The sequence below is a fragment of the Manis javanica genome, chromosome 12 (assembly GCF_040802235.1).
Source record: "Manis javanica isolate MJ-LG chromosome 12, MJ_LKY, whole genome shotgun sequence".
Classification (NCBI taxonomy): Eukaryota; Metazoa; Chordata; class Mammalia; order Pholidota; family Manidae; genus Manis; species Manis javanica.
The window spans coordinates 8468949-8487396 of record NC_133167.1 but is presented as its reverse complement, the minus strand read 5'-3'; the positions used below and the strand labels follow the sequence as shown (position 1 = coordinate 8487396).

The window sequence follows — 18448 nt, the reverse complement described above, 5'->3', positions numbered from 1 at the left end:
TATTCCACGGTTGGTTTCTTCACCTGTAAAAAGACAGTCATGCCCCGCTTACAGGTGGTTGGGAGGGTCACAAAATCTGGAGAGAACACAGTGAAACCCACAGTCCAGCCAGATCTAAACAGTCTTGCAAAAACTGTGGGAAGCTCCTGTATGGCTTTTCTTGCAGGCGTGTTCACTAACAAAACAGTCATTATAAGAATAAGATATAATAAAAAGATGTAATAAAACAGCATTTATAGATTTTAAGGTTTTTAAAATTGAGATAAATATGTAACAACTATGTATGTATACATGACTTAAAATCAGATAATGCCAGAGTAGCACCCAGTTCACAAATATTTGAGGGATGCCTCTTAGCTGGGCTCCCTTCAAGCTCTATCTGGCATGTGAAATGCATGCATTTGCTGCCATGCTGATGCTCCTTCCCTCTGCATATATATTTTCCTTTCAATATTTGGCTTAGTGGTATATACACTTTTGAGTCTTTTAGCAAATGATCATTAACATTGTCCTATGTTATTAAATATGTTTCACATATTACTTTATTGGCCGCAGAGCATTCTTATCATCTCAATGTGCATGATTATTTAACTAGTCCCATAATTTTTTAGCTTTGTTTTTTTCATTATCAAAATTAACCTATGACAAACATTCTTACATAAAAATGTTGTACACACCTCTGAAAAATTGCTTAGGATAAATTCTTACAAGTAGAATGTCTGGGTCAAAGGGCATGGATGACCTTAAGGTTTTTGATAGGCATTGCCAAACCAGTTTACACTCTTCTCATTGGTTATTAAGGGCTTCCATTTTTCCTTGTGTTCACTAATACTGGCTTTTGTCACTTATAAAAGTCCTTACCAATCTGAGAGACAGCAAGTGGTAGAAAATATCGAATATAATTTTCTGTTTTGAAAAGTTCAGTATATGGAATGTAAGCGAGTGTGGACCAGCCTAAGTTGTGCTTCTGAATGTCAGATTTCTGCATACTACTCGGCAGAGGAGGTCTGATGAGTCGCAGCATGAAGATCGTGTATAAAGAAAGCTTGTTGCCTCAGAACAAGTGAGTTTATGAGTTAGGAGCGAAGAGGCTTGGATTCTGGTTCTAGACAGCCATCTTTCCTTAGGTAAGTGTTATATTCTTAGTAATTTACTTTAATTGCCTCCGAAGAGCCTGTAGGATGCTTACCTACATGTAAAAGTTGACATGAGTCTGTGCCCTTAGGATCCTCCCTTGGAGGTCGTCATGTCAAGCAGTTCAAATCCGTACCAGAGGGCTGATTAGTATAACAAATGTCCAAAATAATTTTGCACTGATGAAATGGATGACGTGCCAGATATGTGGCTGATAAGTAAGACTGCACGAGTGTCTCTCTGCCTTTTTTTGAGCAGAGTGAAAAATGAGCTTGATAACATAACATTTCTGGAGTAGCGCCTTGTCTGGAATTCCATTTGTTCTGGAATCCTCCACTTAACCAAGGATTTAGTTGCTTGATCTGGCTAAAGGGTAGCTGTTATATCATTACAAGAAGGGTGCACTTGCCCCAGAGAGAAACGTTTCTGTGCAGGATCCTGCGGAGTGCCCAGGTGGACAGTGAGGGGAACTCCACTGACCTGGAATCGTGTTTTGCACTCCTGCGGTGTCAGTTTGGTGATGCATGTCTTTATGGCAGCAGAACTCAATCTGAGACTTGCTTTCATTGTAACGTAGCATCAGGTGTACAGTTGTAAGGAAGGAGACCTAGCACTTCCAGCTTAACCTCTCTGAAACTTTTTGCTCAGCTGTATGAGTTGCAGGAGATGGACTTGCCAATCAGCTCTGAAAGTTCTAGATTATCTGGTATAAGGAACAGAGCCTTAGATTCTGACCACCTGGCATCTTCATTTCATAGAAAGGAAATATTAGTTATAATATGTAACATTAATTTTAATGTTACTTAATAGAAAAGGAATGAAAAGGAAAATTGAAGTGCAGAGAAATGAAGTAACTTGGTGAGGCCTATCTTGCTGTAAAATTCATGCTCTTTCTACTGTAATACTTGATGTCACTCTGTTATGGACTGAATTGTGTCCTCGCATAATGCCTGTGTTGAAGCCCTAAACCCCAAGGTGACTGTATTTGGGGATAGGGCCCTTGAATAGGTAATTAAGGTTAAATGAGGTCATAAAGGTGGGGCTTTAATCCAATGTGACTGGTGTCCTTATGAGAAGAGAGAGATGCCAGGGGTGCATGTGCACAGAAGAAAGACCATGTGAGGACACAGTGAGAAGGCTGCCGTTTGCAAGCCAAGGAGAGAGGCCAAAGGAGAAACCAAACCTGTTGACAGTGACAAGATCACTTGGATGTCCAGCCTCCAGAACTGTGAGAAATAAATTTCTGTTATTTAAGCCCCCAGTCTGCAGTATTTTGTTACAGCAGCCATAGTGACTGCTACACCCTCCATGGAGATGGGGCAGAAAGATGCTTCAGAGGACAATTTCTGTGAGGCTCATGCTCAGGAAAACCAAAAGTGGAAGGCTAAAGGATTTCCCACAATTTTGTGAGATTTTTGAGTTTTATAACTGACACATATACTCTCTTCTCATCTCCGGTAGTGTTTAGAACAGAATCTAAGTGAAAAGTACCCTTTCATACATTCCAAAAGTATTTATTGAGGATCTGCTTCCTGGTGGACAGGGTGCAGGTGGAATGGTGTAAAAAGTCTCTACCTTCTGAGAGGTCAGTTATCTTTCAGGCATCACGGGGGCTGAGTTGCTGGAGAGAAGGGAGGGGGAAGGGCCTCAGGAGATTAGAGGGTGGCGGGGGAGGCAGCCTGAGAAGGAGAGAAGCTGGCTGAAGCCTGGGCCTGTGGGAAAGGGGAAAGCAGTGAGGAGGCCTAAGAAGGTGTAGCAGTCCAAAGGCTGAGGGACCCAGAACACCGCCAAGACTAGGGCAGTGGCCAAAGAAGACACATCCAGGACCTCTAGGTGGGTGGAAATAGGGGAAAGCCAACTGATGAAGGGAGGCCCCAAAGCCAGTTTCCCCTTGGCAGAGCCTGCCTGAACATCATTTCAACCTTGCGCAGTAATGCTCTAGAGGGAGGAGCCTAGAACTAGGATGGCAAGGGGTTTCTCTGCACCGTCTCCTTACCCGTCCTTTCCCTGTAGCCCTCATCTAAGTATAGAAAGAGTTTGGGTTGTTGCTGAAGTTGGTGGAAGTTTTGTCATCTCAGTTAACTGTTACCTAGTTTCATTATAGTTTGAAAAACATGAGCTACATCAGGTAAGCTTCAAGGCCTTCCTCATCAGGACCAGTGGTTGACCTGCCACAAAATCAGCATAGAACTTAAGTGCAGACCATAACCATGGAAATGAGAGTTTCTTCAGATAAGCCAAAATGCTCATAGAAGTCAAGTGGCAACAGATCCATTACCAAGAAGTGTCTGGTGCAGCGACACCCTCATGCATCCAACACAGCGTAACGGTACTCTTCCTGGCCCTGTCCATGTAGCTGTCACTCTCAGTGAGAAAAGTGTCCACTCATCCTGTCTGCCCTGTAGACAGGAAGGGAGGCAGAGAATCTCTCTCCTCAGAGATCTTCAAGAGACAGATCGCCATTTGGGTCTGGGTGATTTTAACATCAATTGCCTTGATGGATACTTAAGATTCCTTCCAGCACTTTGATTTGTGGCCCTGGTCGCTAAGGAAAATGTTCACTGATGCACAGGCCTCACTTCTGCTTTGATGTGATACCAGATTGCAAAGCTATAGCTGATGTTGGACACACAGCCTTATGTGCCTACCACAGCGAGTCTTCAAAATCCCAAACCTGAATATAGCTGTTAGTATCGAAATCGATTTTCATTCATATCACCTTCTATTCAATAACAGGTGATATTTAGATGGTGGAAGATCTCTCTGAGGAGTGAGCATCGATCAACAAAACCTGGAGAAGTAAAAGAAACTCATCAAGACTTCCAAGGGAATTCATATCTTCAAAGTAAGGAAGGAGGCATGTTATATACTTACTGCTGTGAAATTATCTTAATCAGTAATAGATTTTGTCAAGAAGTATCAAATATATCCTTGGAAATAATGATATGTAATTAGGGACTTTATTAGATATAATAGATGTAATAGAACATTGTGTTCTTAAAAACCAGAAAATTATTAACATATACTGAAATTTCTTCAGGGAAAAAAATCTTTCAATTGTTTAACATTCCAGGTTAACATGTGGATTCCCTTAGTAACCTTAAATAATGTAAATATAATTTCTTGCTATAATAATTTAAATGGGTTTCCTTTAAAGATAACTTAGCAGGTTATTTGAAAACATAACCAAATTAGCAAATCCTTGAACTCTTATGCATTTTGATATTCTTTAAAATCATGACCATTTCTTTTGATATCAAGGTTTGCTTAAGAAATGATTTTCATCAAGTAGCACTTGGACTTAATAGAAATTGTCCACCAGTTTCCCCTTTGCTTTTTTCCCCTCTCAATATGGAAATTTCAAACATAAAAAGTAGACAGAATGGTTCTTAACAAACTCCCAGGTACCCATAACCCAGCTTCAGCAATACTCAAAATGTGGCCAAAATCTATACACAGACCTACAGTTCCCATTGGATTATTTTGAAGCAAATGTGTTACATCATTTCATCCTAAACTATTTCAGTATGTCTCCAAAAGGACTCCCTTTAACTAAACTCTTCAACAATTATTCCTTAATAATAAAATTTTAAAACTTAAAATGAAGACACTTTACAGATTTTTATTTTATTATGAGTAGTGAGACAATGTTATTAATATTAATATCAAGGACTTCCATATACCTGTTCTCATTCTATTATTACAATATCCTTGAAGTATTATCCCCATTTCACAAATGAGAATCAGAATGGATGCGACTTTCCAGGGTTCCACAGTTAACTACTGATTTTGCTAGGACCAATCATTGGAAGTTGAAAAATCAAGCAAATTAATCTTATTTTTTAAAGGCGCACTCTGGGTCAACACTCTTAAAAACATTCTATTATTTAAAATTATAGCATGTAACCATTGTTTTCATAGAGAGAGAGTGGGTTTTGTTTTGTTTTCTTTCCTTACCTCCTTAGAAGTCTGAACTGATTGCTTTCAATTCCTGATACTGCACACATCTTATTTTGTCAACTCCTTTATAGCAAGTACCTACAAAACTCATTACTGGCTTAAAAAGAACGACGCTGGGGAAAAACCGCCCATTTTCATTGAATAAAAGTCAGTCCAGACATGCCTTATTATTTCATTGTAGAATCGACATGTTTCTGAACAAACAGTTATAAACAGCTATAAGACACATTTTATTTTCAGTTTAGGATCCGTTTTATTTCCTAAGCCTTGTAATACCTATGTCAAAGTTGTATGTCTAGTAAATGCTAAATATTCATTGGCAGACCGTGTGACTTCCAAATTGACTTCCATGAAAACCTAGCCAGAGGGATTGCACTTGATTGTGTTCTGATACAGGTTTTAGGGCCAAACCCTCACCTGTCTCTTGCTTGACTCCTGATAAGATACTGGGGGTGGAGGTGGGGGTGGGGCAACATTCACTTCAGAATAACCACTGTGGGTTTACTGATCCTGGAAAAATAGGCAGTCAAGTGGGGATTTATGGGTTCAACGGTGGTGTGACTCCTGTGGCTGGAGGAGTGTGGAGGGATTTTGTCAAGTACACCCAGCTGGGCTTTTTACATTGCAGTTTTGAGAGCTACAGTCTCAGGACTGCCTAGTGGCCTCCCTCTAGGAGCGGCATGGAGATACTGAATTAAATCATCTGGCAAATTCAAAGGCCTCCAGGTCTCACATTTCTACAGCACCAGGCAGACAGGAAATATCCAAACAATGCTGTTGTTTGTCCCCTCCTCCTTAGTCCTTAGGGAATCCCTCAGAAAGGTCTCTCTGCAGCAGTCGAGGGGTGCACTGCAATGCAGAGCAGGGCTGCAGGGCCACTGGCCAGGGCCTGAATCTCTGTGCTGCCTCTGCCCGGCTGTGTGACCACAAGCTGACCCTCAGGAATGGGGCCCATTTCCTTCTGGAACTTGGGGATAAAATGTGGTGGCTGTGCGCGGTCCATGACCCGGCACGTGTACGGTACATAATCACATCTTGATCACCATTTGCAGCTGTTAAGTGCATGACATTTGGCTGGATTTCTTTTTTTCTTGTCCCCCTTTTTCATATTCACAAGATCCCCACAGTTTTTCTCATCCAGAGGTCCTCTGCCCCTTAAATCCTGCATACCTGTGATGTGTCTCTAAAAATCGGAGTTACCTTTGGTGGCAGTCCTGGCAGAGGACCAGAACCACGTGTCCCTTGCCTCCTTAACCTCTCAGCAGCACTTACCTTGGGGTGACATCTTCTTCCTCTGGCTTCTGGGAGCACTTCCCTCTTGGTTCCCCGCCTGCCTCCTCGCCATCTCTCTAAATCTAAGTGTTGGGGCCCTGGCTTCAGCTCTTGTCCTTTTCTCTTGTCTGTCTACACTTATTTCGTGGGGGATTGGATCCAACCTCTGGCTTAAATGCTACCCATAAATGGACATGTCTCAATTCTCCTTAAAAATTTCACAATCAGATATTTATCAGGCTGCCCCCTTAATATCTCCACTCTCAAACTTAACATATCAAAAAATAGCTCTGGTCTCCCGGCCCTGCCACCCAAAAAGAACCAAAAATCCTAAAGTTATCCTTAATTCCTTTCTTCCCATCACATGTTAGAATTAATCCATCAATAAAACTGGGCTCTGAACTGTGGTGGGCAGCCTCCGAGATGTCTCCCAAAGATGCCTCCTATTTTCCACATCCACACTCTTGTGCACGCCCCTCACACTGGGCCTGAGTCAGTCTGTGTGGCCAATAGAATTTGGCAGAAGTAATGTCTCTCTCTCTTCACTTGCTCTGGGGATAGCCAACAACTCTGTCTTGTGGCAGCCCTGTGGAGAGGCCTCCACAGGTGAGGAACTGAGGCCTCCAGGCCAAGGGCCATGGGCATGAACTTTCTTGAAAGAGGATCCTACAGACTCAGTGAAGGCCTCAGGTGACGCAAACCCAGGTGAAGTCTTGACTCTAACCTCCTGAGAGACAGACCCTGAGCCAGAACTACCCCTCTCTGCCACTTACAGATGCCTGAACCTCAGAAACTGTGAGATAATAAATTGTTTTAAGCCGGTCCATTTCGGGATGATTTGTTATGCCACAACAGATAACTGATACACAAAGGCTTCTCACCAGTTACAGCTGTTGTCCAACCAGCAATAAACCTCTTCCCAGATTATTGAACTAGCCTTTCTAGCTAGTCTCACCCTTCCCATCCTTGCCCCACAGTATTTTGTTCTCAGCAAAGCAGGCAGAATCAGCCTTTCAAAACATATATCAGGTCACATTGCTCTGCTCTTCAAACCCTCCAATGGCTTCCTGTCTCACAAGAGGTAAGAACCGAGTCTTGCAGGGATCTTCAGCGTCTCTCCCCTCTTGCCTGCTCTACTGCAGGCACACTGGCCTCCCTGGGGTTTATTGCACAAACCAGACAGTCTCCCAGCTCAGGACCTCTGTACTTGCTTTTCCCTTTGTTAAGAATTTTCCCAGATGGCCTCATGATTTGCTACTCATTCAGGTCTCTAATGAAATTTTCTTATTAGAGAATGTTTCCCTGACCACTATATAGAAAATCACTACCTCTTCCCTTCCCCTAGAATACTGTATCTCCCGTACCACATGATAGACTGTTATTTGTTTATTTATTGTCTGTCTCCATCACTAGAATGTGAGCTCTATTATGGTAGAGACTTTGTTTTGCATACTGTTGGGGTCTTAGTGCCCACCTGGAACAACACCTGGTACATAGGTCAACAAATGCTTGTTGTATGAAATATGTGAGAGAACTCTTAGAAGGTAGGACAAAGGTAAACTCTAAAATCTAGATTCTTCTAAATTATGTCTGGTCCTAACAGAGTTCAAGTTTCTGATCAATAATTTATTCCAGGGGGGAAAATCTTGCATCATGATCAAAATCATGCTATCAGACTGATAATTTTAAGATGGTTTTTCAAGCTCAGGGACCATGTCTTCTTAATCATTCTATTTCTAAGATCAGACACATGGTAGGCTCTTAGTCTATGTTTGTTAAAATAAATGAACGAAGACCTACACTTTCTGATAAAGCAATATTGTTAAAAAAAACATAAAAAAGCACTGAATTTGCATGACTAAGTTCAAATAACAGCACAAGGAGTAAATTTTAGAACTTAGTAGTATTTTTCTACTTGGGGCAGTTATAAGTAACACTAAAGAAATAAACCATATCAATTTGCATTAGTTTGCTAAGGCTGCCATAACAAAATACCACAGACTGGATGGCTTCAACAACATAAATTTATATTCTCACGTTCTGGAGGCTAGTTCAAGATCCAGGCGCTGCCAGTTGGTTTCTTCTAAGGCCTCTCCTCGGCTTGCAGAGGGCTACTTCACTGCGTGCCGTTGTGGCTTTTCCTGTGTGTGTGCACGTCCCAGGTGTCTCTCCATGTGTCCAAATTTCTAACTATGAGAATATCAGATTGGATTAGAGCCCACACCCTAAGTTAACCAAATTACCTCCTTAAAGGCCCTATCTCCCAATACAGTCACACTCAAAGGTACTGGGATTTAGGATTTCAACATATGGATATGGGGAAGGTGGGGAGGGCAGTGTTCAGCCCATAGCAAAATCCGTACTTTCCATGTAAAGAATTTCCTGTAATCTTGTAAGCAGAGTATCTTTATTAAGTTTGTAACTAATGATTGTAGTGGTTGCTTATTGATGCCGTAACAAATTGCTGTAAATATAGTGGCTTAAATAATAAAAACATACTATCTTACATTATGGAGTTCCAAAGTCTCACTGGGTTAAAATTAAGCCATTGGTAGGACTCCGTTCCTTCTGGGGGCTTGAGGGGAGAATCGGTTTCCTCGCCTTTTCCAAGCCCTACAAGCTGCCTGCTTTCCTGGGCTCCAGGCCTCTTCCTCCCCCTTCAGAGACAGCAGCGGCCCGTCCAGCTGTTCTCACTCACGCCGCTTCAGTCGGCACATCTCTGACTTCCACGCTCCTACCTCCTCCTTTCTCTTCAAAGGGCACTTGTAGTTACACTGGGCTGACCCATTTAATCCAGGCTGATCTCTTTATCTCAAGATCTCTAATCACATCTGCAAAATCCCTTTTGCCGTGTAAGATCACATATTCATCAGTCCTGAAGATTGGGGATATGGGACATCTTTGGGAGGGGCAATGTTTGCAACAGCCCTAAATTGTAAAATCAAAAACTTTGCTGAATTTTTTTCCACATTTGCACTTAAAAAAAACCAAATTCATGTTTGTTGTTTTAAAAGTCATTCATACACTTCCAAGTATAGAGAACTGTTAATATGGAGATTAAAAGTATTACTTAAAACAAGTTACCTCTGTTCAAATCCTGGCTCCAAACCCCACTAGATATGTGACCTCAGGCAAATTATTAAATCTCTTTGGATCTCAGTTTCTTCAACTGTTGATAATGGAAATAATAGTATTATCTGCCTCATTGGGTCCTTAGGAAGAGTAATTGAATGAAGTGCTTAGCATTTGCCTAGCACATGATTCTAACTGTTACACTTTTTAACATTTGAAAAGCAAAATTCCAATATACTATTGTATACCAACTGTATTTCAATTAAAAATATGTATATTTCCATTAAAAAAAATCACTCTGTTGTACACCTGAAACCAATATTGTATATCGACTGTATTTTGCTAAAAAACAAAATTCAACCACGTAAATGTAGATCTCTTTGGCTTTATTAAACAAGTAGAGAGCTGCTCCGAAGGGCAACAGAAAAGAAGAGGTTTTTAAAGGCAGGACAAGGAAGTCATAAACAAAAAGGCAAAAAGGATTTTTGGGGGTGGGTTACCTTCATTTGAGGACAAAGGGTCTTGTTAAGTGGATTGCTTCATCTTTGGGGGATGGAGAGGGCACAGGTGACATTAGCTTATCCCTGCTGCCCAGAAATTTCTGACTGATGACATATCTGAAGGAGGTTGAAACTACAATTAGGTAGGTATTAAGCCCCAGCTTGGAGGCTTAACCTAGCCTAAGTGACCCCATGTTGGGCCTGTGTCTTTTTTTTTTTCTTAACAATTTTATTTTAAAAAATTCTTTCATTTAAAAAAAAGTGAAAATTCTTTCTCTCTTCCTCAGAGCTCTGTTCCCCAGAAAGGCAGATGACCACTATAAATAGTTTCATTTGCCTTTGAATTCTTTCAATGTTGGATTGTGTGTGTGCTTGTTTATAAAAATAGAATCTTTAGTTCATTAATTTGTTTTTTCACTTAACATATGGTGAGCATTTTTCTGTTAGCGTACATAGAAGTCCCCTGTTCTTTTCCAAACTGTTTGGTATTGTGTTGTATAAACATACAATCCTCAACTGTTGGGTATTTTCTAAACCCTTTAGGTACATTCTGGGACATGTTTATCTTTGCACATTTGTGACAGTATGTCAGTAACATAGATTTCTAGTTGTTGAATTGCTAGGGCCAAAGAAATGTACATTATAAATTTTGATAGATGCAGAGTATTTTATTTGAGGGGTGAATTCTCTAAACCCTGACAAAGGTTGGTATTTCTAGTAGGGTGACACTGTCATGGGGTACAGCACAAATGTTGTCAACAATTTATTTGACCTTTATAATTATGCTAGTTTTGAAAGAATTTGAAATTGATGATTTACATTATTTCAACATTTGTTCATAAAAGTGCGACTTCATTAATATTTTGATGTCACAATATTTCAATTTTGAGTAACTCAAAACTTACATAAATGTCACCAGTCATTTCACTATATTCACAAATTGCCCTCCAAAAACTGTATTAATTATATTCCAGCCAACAGGATATAGTTTTCTTACACCTTTGCCACCACTAATTGGATATTACTATTCACACTTTTCATCTTTTCCAGTCAAATGGTGAAAATAGTGTCATAGTTAATTAACATTTTCCTGATAACGACTAAGTTGAGCATCCTGTCATGTATAATTGCCATTTATATCCTTTCTGTGATTTGCCCGTTTGCAGTCTTTTTCACTTGCCTATGAAGTTTGAATTTGTTTTTTCTGAGACCTTTAAAAATCTGAGAAAACGTTGACAGATTTTTTTCTTAAGTTAAATAAATAGGAATAGCCACAAATTAGTAATTGGAAATATTTTAAAATTTTTATCTTAAAAGAATACCTCAAAAAAAATTAATTTTAGGCAAAAGTCTGCCTGTATAAACTCTGCTGATTCATGGACTGAGGTTGAATCCAACCTAAAAATAAGTTGTTTTCCAACTGATGTCTATTTTGAAGTTGGTTGCTTAGATCTTCAAAGGAGGGCTGTAAGTGGTGACTGAGTTTGTAGGCCAGGCCACAAAATGCCACGTGATAAAACCAAATGACTTTAACAACCATATCTTCTGAACCAAACAGCAAAGAGTTTTTATTTTTGCTATTCCATGTGGAAAATGTGGGAGACACAATTTAGATGTCAAAGTATTAAGAGTCCCTTGGGCATTTAGATGATTTACAAGTCAAATGGAACTGAAAGTTTGAAATGGGGACTATAATAGAAAATTGATAATACTAATAAACACTAATAATCCTGAAATATTGGCGTGAGTTCTAGATCCTGAAAATACCGGTACATCGGGAATGAGAAGGTGGGGAAGAACTGTCTCGACCTCCTTCCCAAACCTGGGCCAGCCCCGTGCCATGGACCCGTACCCCCTTTCCTCGGGTCCTTCCTTCAGGCCTAGGTCTCAGCCTTGGACTGGGGCTTCAGTTTCCCATGTCCACCCCCTACCTCTTGTCTACTTCTCTCCTCTTTGCCATCTTTAATCTAATCAGCGGTCCTGGTCTTCAGCCTGGTTTCTAGAGTTTGGGCAGACCTGGGTAGGGTTCTGTGGATGGAGGGTGGGATGAGCGGGTGCCGAGGGGCGGAAGCATGTCCAGGGTGTGTGGAGCCTGGCTCTGGGCTACAGAGCATGGAAGGCAGGTCTAAAGAAGAATCTTGGATTTTATTTTTTATTAGCTAATTTTTTGAGATGAAAAAAAAAGAATAAATACACAGTAAAACAAGTGTTAAATCGGTTTTAAAAGATTTTAGGATAAAAATAAGTCTCCCTCTGACCCCATGTTCCCAGCTTCTGTGACAACCTTCACTAGCAGTTTCTCAGATCTTTCCAGAAATGGTCTATGCCTGTATACAAAATAGGTTAATACAGAAAGTGGAATCTTATACATTTTGTTCTATACCTTGCCCTCTAAAAGTTTTTAAATTCAGAAATATCTCTATTTACAAAAAAAGAACAGAAGATAATATTACAGATACCCAACACCACTAGCAAGAGATGGTAATGTTTGTCACATTTACTTAATTTTATCCAAATTATCAAATATGTTGGTATAGGTTACTCATAATTTCCTCTTCTTTCTGTGTGTGTAGTATCTGTAGTGCTGTTTTCTTTTTCATTCCTTAATGGTCATTTGTGCTTTCTCTCTCTTTTTCTTGATTAGTCTTGCTAGGGGTTTATTAGTTTTATTAACTTTTTTAAAGAATGTTCAGCTCTGTTGATTTTCTCTGTTTTTATTTATTAAAATTTTTTTTTATTGATTTCTATTCTTACCTTTATTTTTTCCTTCCTACTACTTTCCTTAGGTCGGATTTGTTGTTCTTTTCCGACCTTCTTGAGATGGGGGCATAAAGCATTGTTTTCAGCCATTTTCCTCCTACATTTTCTTCAAGCGCTTCTGTACTTAGATACATTTTGGCAAGTTGTATCCTTTTTCTCATTCAGTTAAAAGTATTTTCTAAGTTCTATTATGATTTCTTCTTTGACACATATTATTTAAGAACATTTTAATTTCCAAGGCATGTTGTGGTTATTTTTTTCCTTTAACTTCTAGCTTAAATTAATTACACATAAGCAGAAAATCTACTGTGAATGGTTTACTTTTTTGAATGTTTTTAATTTTTGTGTAATTCTATCTCAGGACCATTTCAATCTTCTCTTTGTCATCCCAGTTTTATTAATATATAGCTGAGGTGAGCACTGTATTTACTTAATATCTTTTGAAAACAAAAAACGTTACATATATAGTCAAATTTTGACTCCTCACCTCTTTCCCCCCTTTCCTTTCTACTAACTCTTTTAAAGCTCTTCATCATTCCCAAACATATTTTATTACACATAGGTACAAATACATAAGCAAAATATACTCTTTTTATATGTCTACAGTTTTCCATAAATAGTATCATACTACATAATTTTTCAGCTTTATCATTAACCACTTTTTGAGATTATCCATGGAGATATGTAGATTTAGTTCATTCATTTCAATGGTTGGTGGTATTATTCTATAAACCATGGTTTATTCAATCATTTCCCCTACTCAGAGTAGTTAGGTGGTTTCCACTTTTTTGCAACAATAAATCTTCATTTATACTGTATAGTTTATTAGAGTTTCTCTAAACTGGGATATTTATTGACTATTTGGGTTTTCCCTTCTGAGAGTTGCTAATTCATTTCCTTTGCCTATTTCTTCTATTTGATTGTCTTTTTTGTATTGATTGTAGAAACTTTTTTATATACATAATTTGGGTACCAATACTTTGGTTTGGTTACATGTGCTAGAGATATTTCACAAAGCCTTGGTTTATCTTTTTACCTTGTTTAGTATTTTCACCCATACAAAAGTTTACAATTTTGATCCAGTTCAGATTTGTCAGTCTTTTAATGTATGGCTTGTACTTTTCTGTTTTGTTTAAGAAGTCTTCCCCTACCCTGATTTATAAAGATATACTATTGTTTTTCATTCTAAATGTTTTATGACTTGTTGCTCATATTTTGATCTTTAACTTAGTCTTAAACTTTATTTTGGGATATGATGAGATGAAAGATTGTAATTTTTTTCTGTATGGCTGGTCAGTGTTCCCAGCACCATTCATACAATGACTTCGTTATTCCACACTGTTTTGCAACCCCATTTTTTATATATTCCAGATTCTGATGTATCCCTATCATTTCCAGGGATATTTTATTCTATTAGTCTTCTGTCTTAACGCCAACACTATACTGCTTTAACTGCAGTCCTTACAGTAAGTATTCTCACCTGTTAAGATGAATTCATCTCCCCCCACTCCTTCTATTCTTTACAGGAAAGACCTGTTGGCCTGTTCTTGACCTTTTACTCTGCGTGTGAATTTTAAGATCAGCTGGTAAAGCTATGCAAAAATTCCTGTTGAGATTTTAATTGGAATTGGGTTGACTTTCTGGATTTTTGAGGAGGCAATTGTCATCTTTTGGTCTTCCCAACATGCACTTGGTATATCTCTCCATTTATTTAAATCTTCTTTTGTTTTCCAATAAATTTTTTTTCATATAGGTCTTTTTTGACCTCTAAATATCTTTGTTCATATTTTTCTCAGTCACCTTATGATTTTTTTTGTGGCTAAGAATAGGATAATTTTTCAAAAAATAACTTAAATTCTGTTTTAAGCTTTGATTATGTAAAATATGCATGTGTTTCCAGAGTCAAAATTGTGAAAAATGTACATTCAGTGGCTTGGTTCCATCCCTATCTGCTCCACCCCTTCTTCCTCTTGTGCTACACTAACCACTTGTATTTTTGTTTGTGTGTCCTTCCGGTGTTTCCTTCTGCAGTTAAAAACAAATTCATATACAGTTATGGACACCCCCACCCATACCTCCCCACTCCCACTCCCCAACCCCTGTCATATTCTTATACAAATACTGATATTCTATTTCTACTGTTCAGCACTTTACTTTTCCACTAATATATCCTGGAAATCACTTCATGCTTTTCCAGATCTCCTCCCCCTTCTCCCTTCCCCTTCCCCCTTCTTCTTTCACAGCTGCATACTATTTCTTCCTGTGGATGCACCAGAATCCTAATGATGAAAATTTGGGTTGTTTCCAAACTTGTGGTATTGACAAAGAGTGCCAAAATGCATAATAACCTCATGCATGGGTCATTTCATATTTACTCAATATATATTTGTGAGATAACTGGGTCAGAAGATAAATATATATTAAGTCATAATTTTGAATTAATTATTGCTGGTATATAAAGAAATTATACTGACCATTTTTCAGTAGAATTTCTTGACTTTTGTGTGTTGATATCTAGATATCTGCAGTATTGGCAGTTTTTCCTTGCTCTCTAATCCTGATAAATTTTTATATCTTTTTTTTTTACTTCCAAATCAGTGTTGAGTAAGAGTAGGCATTCTAGTTTTATGTCTGATATGAAAGATAATAAAACATCATCATTGGAGATACCCTGTGTAGCTAACTGCTTGGTTCAGTCTCCTAGTTGTTAATATGTGACCTTTTTCATTATGTGACTTTGGGCAAGCCACTTACCCTCTCTGTTCCTCATCTTTTTCTTTTTAAGAGGGGAATAATAATAGTACCCATCTCATAGAGTTACTGTGAAGATTGAATGACTATATATATGGTACACACACTGTGTAATACATATTAGAGCTCTATCTGGCAAATACTGGATACTATACAAATCCATGTTATTGTTATTGCTACTATTATTAGGTTTTGCTAATTAGGCTATATTAGGTTATCAGATTAAAGAAGTTTCCTTTTGTTATTAGTTTTATAAAAATTTTTATTTATAAGTAGGGGTTAGAATTATATGAAAATTTTTCTACCTGTTTGAGATGATCACTTTTTTCCTGTTATCTGCTAGCATGGTGAATGATATTAATATATCTTCCAGTGTTATTCCATCCTTGGATCATCCTGGGATTGACTCTACTGGTCACAACTTACTTATTTTTTAGTCTGTTGATAGATTCAATTGCTTAATATTTTATTTAGAATTTTTTTCATGTATGTTCCTAAGTAATATTTCATATGCAATTTTCTTTTTGACTACCAGCATCACCAGTTTGAGCAACCTCATAGTTTGAGTTTCCTTCTATTTGTTTTCTTTGGAACAAGTTGTATAAGATATGGATTGTCTATTCCTTGAGAACTTATGAGGCTAACCTATAAAGCAGTGTAGAACTTAAGCTTTACTTGAGGTTTTTTAAAAATCAATCAGTAGCTTCAATTTATTTACTATAGTTTCTCAGGTTTTCTATTCTTGAGTTAGAATTGGTAAATTATATATTTCTGAAGGATTATTCTGACTTGCTTGATTTTGAATTACGTGGTGTAATGATTTTCCTAAGTTCCTGTTGTAATCAGTTATATTCTCTGTTTTATTTCTGACAGCACTAAGTTATGCTTTGGTCCTTTTTTTCCTTGCTTATATTTGAAAAGTTATGTTTTAAATTAACATTTTAGCTTCCTTGATCCTCTTAATTGTTTCTTTTTTATTTTATTAATTTTTGCTCTTTATATCTTCTAATTTGGGGAGGTAATCAATTTTTTATTTGGATGCATAGCTCATTAATATTTGATCTTTGTTTTTCTATAGCAATGTCCATTGAATAAATCTTATTAATAGTGTTATTCAAATATTCTATATCTGTTTGGTGTGTCAAGTATAAAATCTCCCACTGTAATGGAGGATTTATCATTTTTTATCATAACTCCGTCAGTGATTGCTCTTATATTTTGATAGGCATATATTAGTTTAGAAGTATTAAATCTCCCTAGTGAATTATTCCTTTTACCAATAAATAGTTGTCTTCCTTGTCACCAATAGTGACTTTTACTTTAAAGTATATTTTGTATTAATATAATTATTCAGCTTTCTTTTGGTTTGCATTGGTCTATTTTTTTCCATTCTGTTATTTTCACTTTTCCACATCATTATTTTTTAAGCATATCTCTTATAAACAGCATATTGCCAGAACTGTTTGTGTGTGTATGAATGTGCTGTTTATCTGAGGGTCTTTTAACTGGCATGATTAGTTCATTTACATTTATTGTGATTACTAATATGCCTGTAATTTCCAGTCCTCTTATTTTCCATTGTCTTTCATCCTATCTTGCTTCTTCTTTGCTTTACTGTTTCTATTTCCTTTCTGCTGTGTTTTCCTCTCTCTCTCTCAGGCTGGCCTGAGAGAACCACTGTCTGAGCAGCTCTTGAAAAGGTGGGGAAATGAGAGCCCCAGGGAGTCAGGGCGTGTAGGAATTCTGAAGTTAAGTGGGCATAGGCTGCCAGTTCTTGATTAGAGCTCACGATCTGGCACTAATTCTTCATGGTTCTTGGCTTCACCCACTGGGCTTTTGGATCTTCTGAGTCATCCTTACTTTCCCACAAAAGGTAGCCCATGTTTGCAGGTGTAGTTTTCTCAGCCTCCTTCCTGCTTGTAGGAGTTTGGGGGTCCAAAGCTGTCTTTTCCTTCTGCATTGCCTCTGACCCCTTCATTCCAAACTGGCAGGCAGTGTTTCTGCCAAAAGAGTTCTCTTAGAAAGTTCACGTGTTGTCTGTTATTCTTATTGGGGTTCACCCCACTGGACAAAACCACACCCATACATCTTTTTGAGAAAAGCCCATCTCTAGCTTGGGTTTCTGCCTTTGTCTCCCAGCTGACAATAAACTTAAGCTTCTTGGGATCCCTAAAACTTGACTGATTGTTTCTTATCAAAGCATTTTACAGCCACACTCTCAGCCTCATCTCTATACCCTGTGTTCCTGAGATTGTTCTGGATTTGATCTTTGCCTAGGAGCCATTTCTTAATTTTAGCATTGTTTGTCATCTAAAGAGAAAGAGAATCTTCATAACCAGCAAATTCTAGGAGCTTTTAAGAGACCTTCTGTTAGCTTATATCTTTCCCCTCACCTTTTACTTTAAGCAACAAGAAGTCAGGCAGTATATTTAGCTCTGTTTGGAAATGTCCTTGGCTAAATCACACACCCATTAAATATATTCCCTCCTTTCCATGTCACAGTAGGATATGATTATGTTGCTAAACTTTCTGCCCCTACCTAGCAAGGATCTTCTTTCCTCCAGTTTTTAATAGTATTTTCTTCACTTCCCTTTAAGCCCTCACCTATGAAGTCCCCACAGAGTCCATCAGACCATGAAGAAACAAATAACAGCTGTTTATTTATTTATCAAAGTTTCTTTGGTATTTCCCTTGACACTTTCCTCAAACTTACCCAAATTTTTCATATATTTTCCCGTTTCAAAGCCATTCTCACATTTCAGGTTTCCACTATGGCACCACAAAACTTGAAGATACCCAAATCTTTATTATCTATTATCATGTAACAAATTATCCCAAAACATAATGGCACAAAACAATAATAAATGTTTATAACTCACTTTCTGTGGGTCAGGTATTTGGGGGTGGCTTAGCTGTCCAAACTCAGTTGTTCTGATTCAGGGTCTGGTATGGGGTTGCATGGAGTCTCAGTCATCCGAAGGCTTGACCGGGGCTGCTGG

At 38.2% G+C, this 18448-nt stretch overlaps 1 protein-coding gene across 2 annotated transcripts in view; it reads left to right on the top strand.

The window, feature by feature from the left end:
- Positions 1-18448, top strand: part of FBXO36 (F-box protein 36) — a 74873-nt gene that overhangs the window by 46834 nt on the left and 9591 nt on the right. For both annotated transcript variants that reach the window (XM_036997774.2, XM_036997773.2), the window contains exon 2: positions 3871-3979. In XM_036997774.2, the coding sequence (XP_036853669.2) occupies positions 3871-3979 (109 nt within the window). The remainder of the gene's footprint in view (positions 1-3870; positions 3980-18448) is intronic.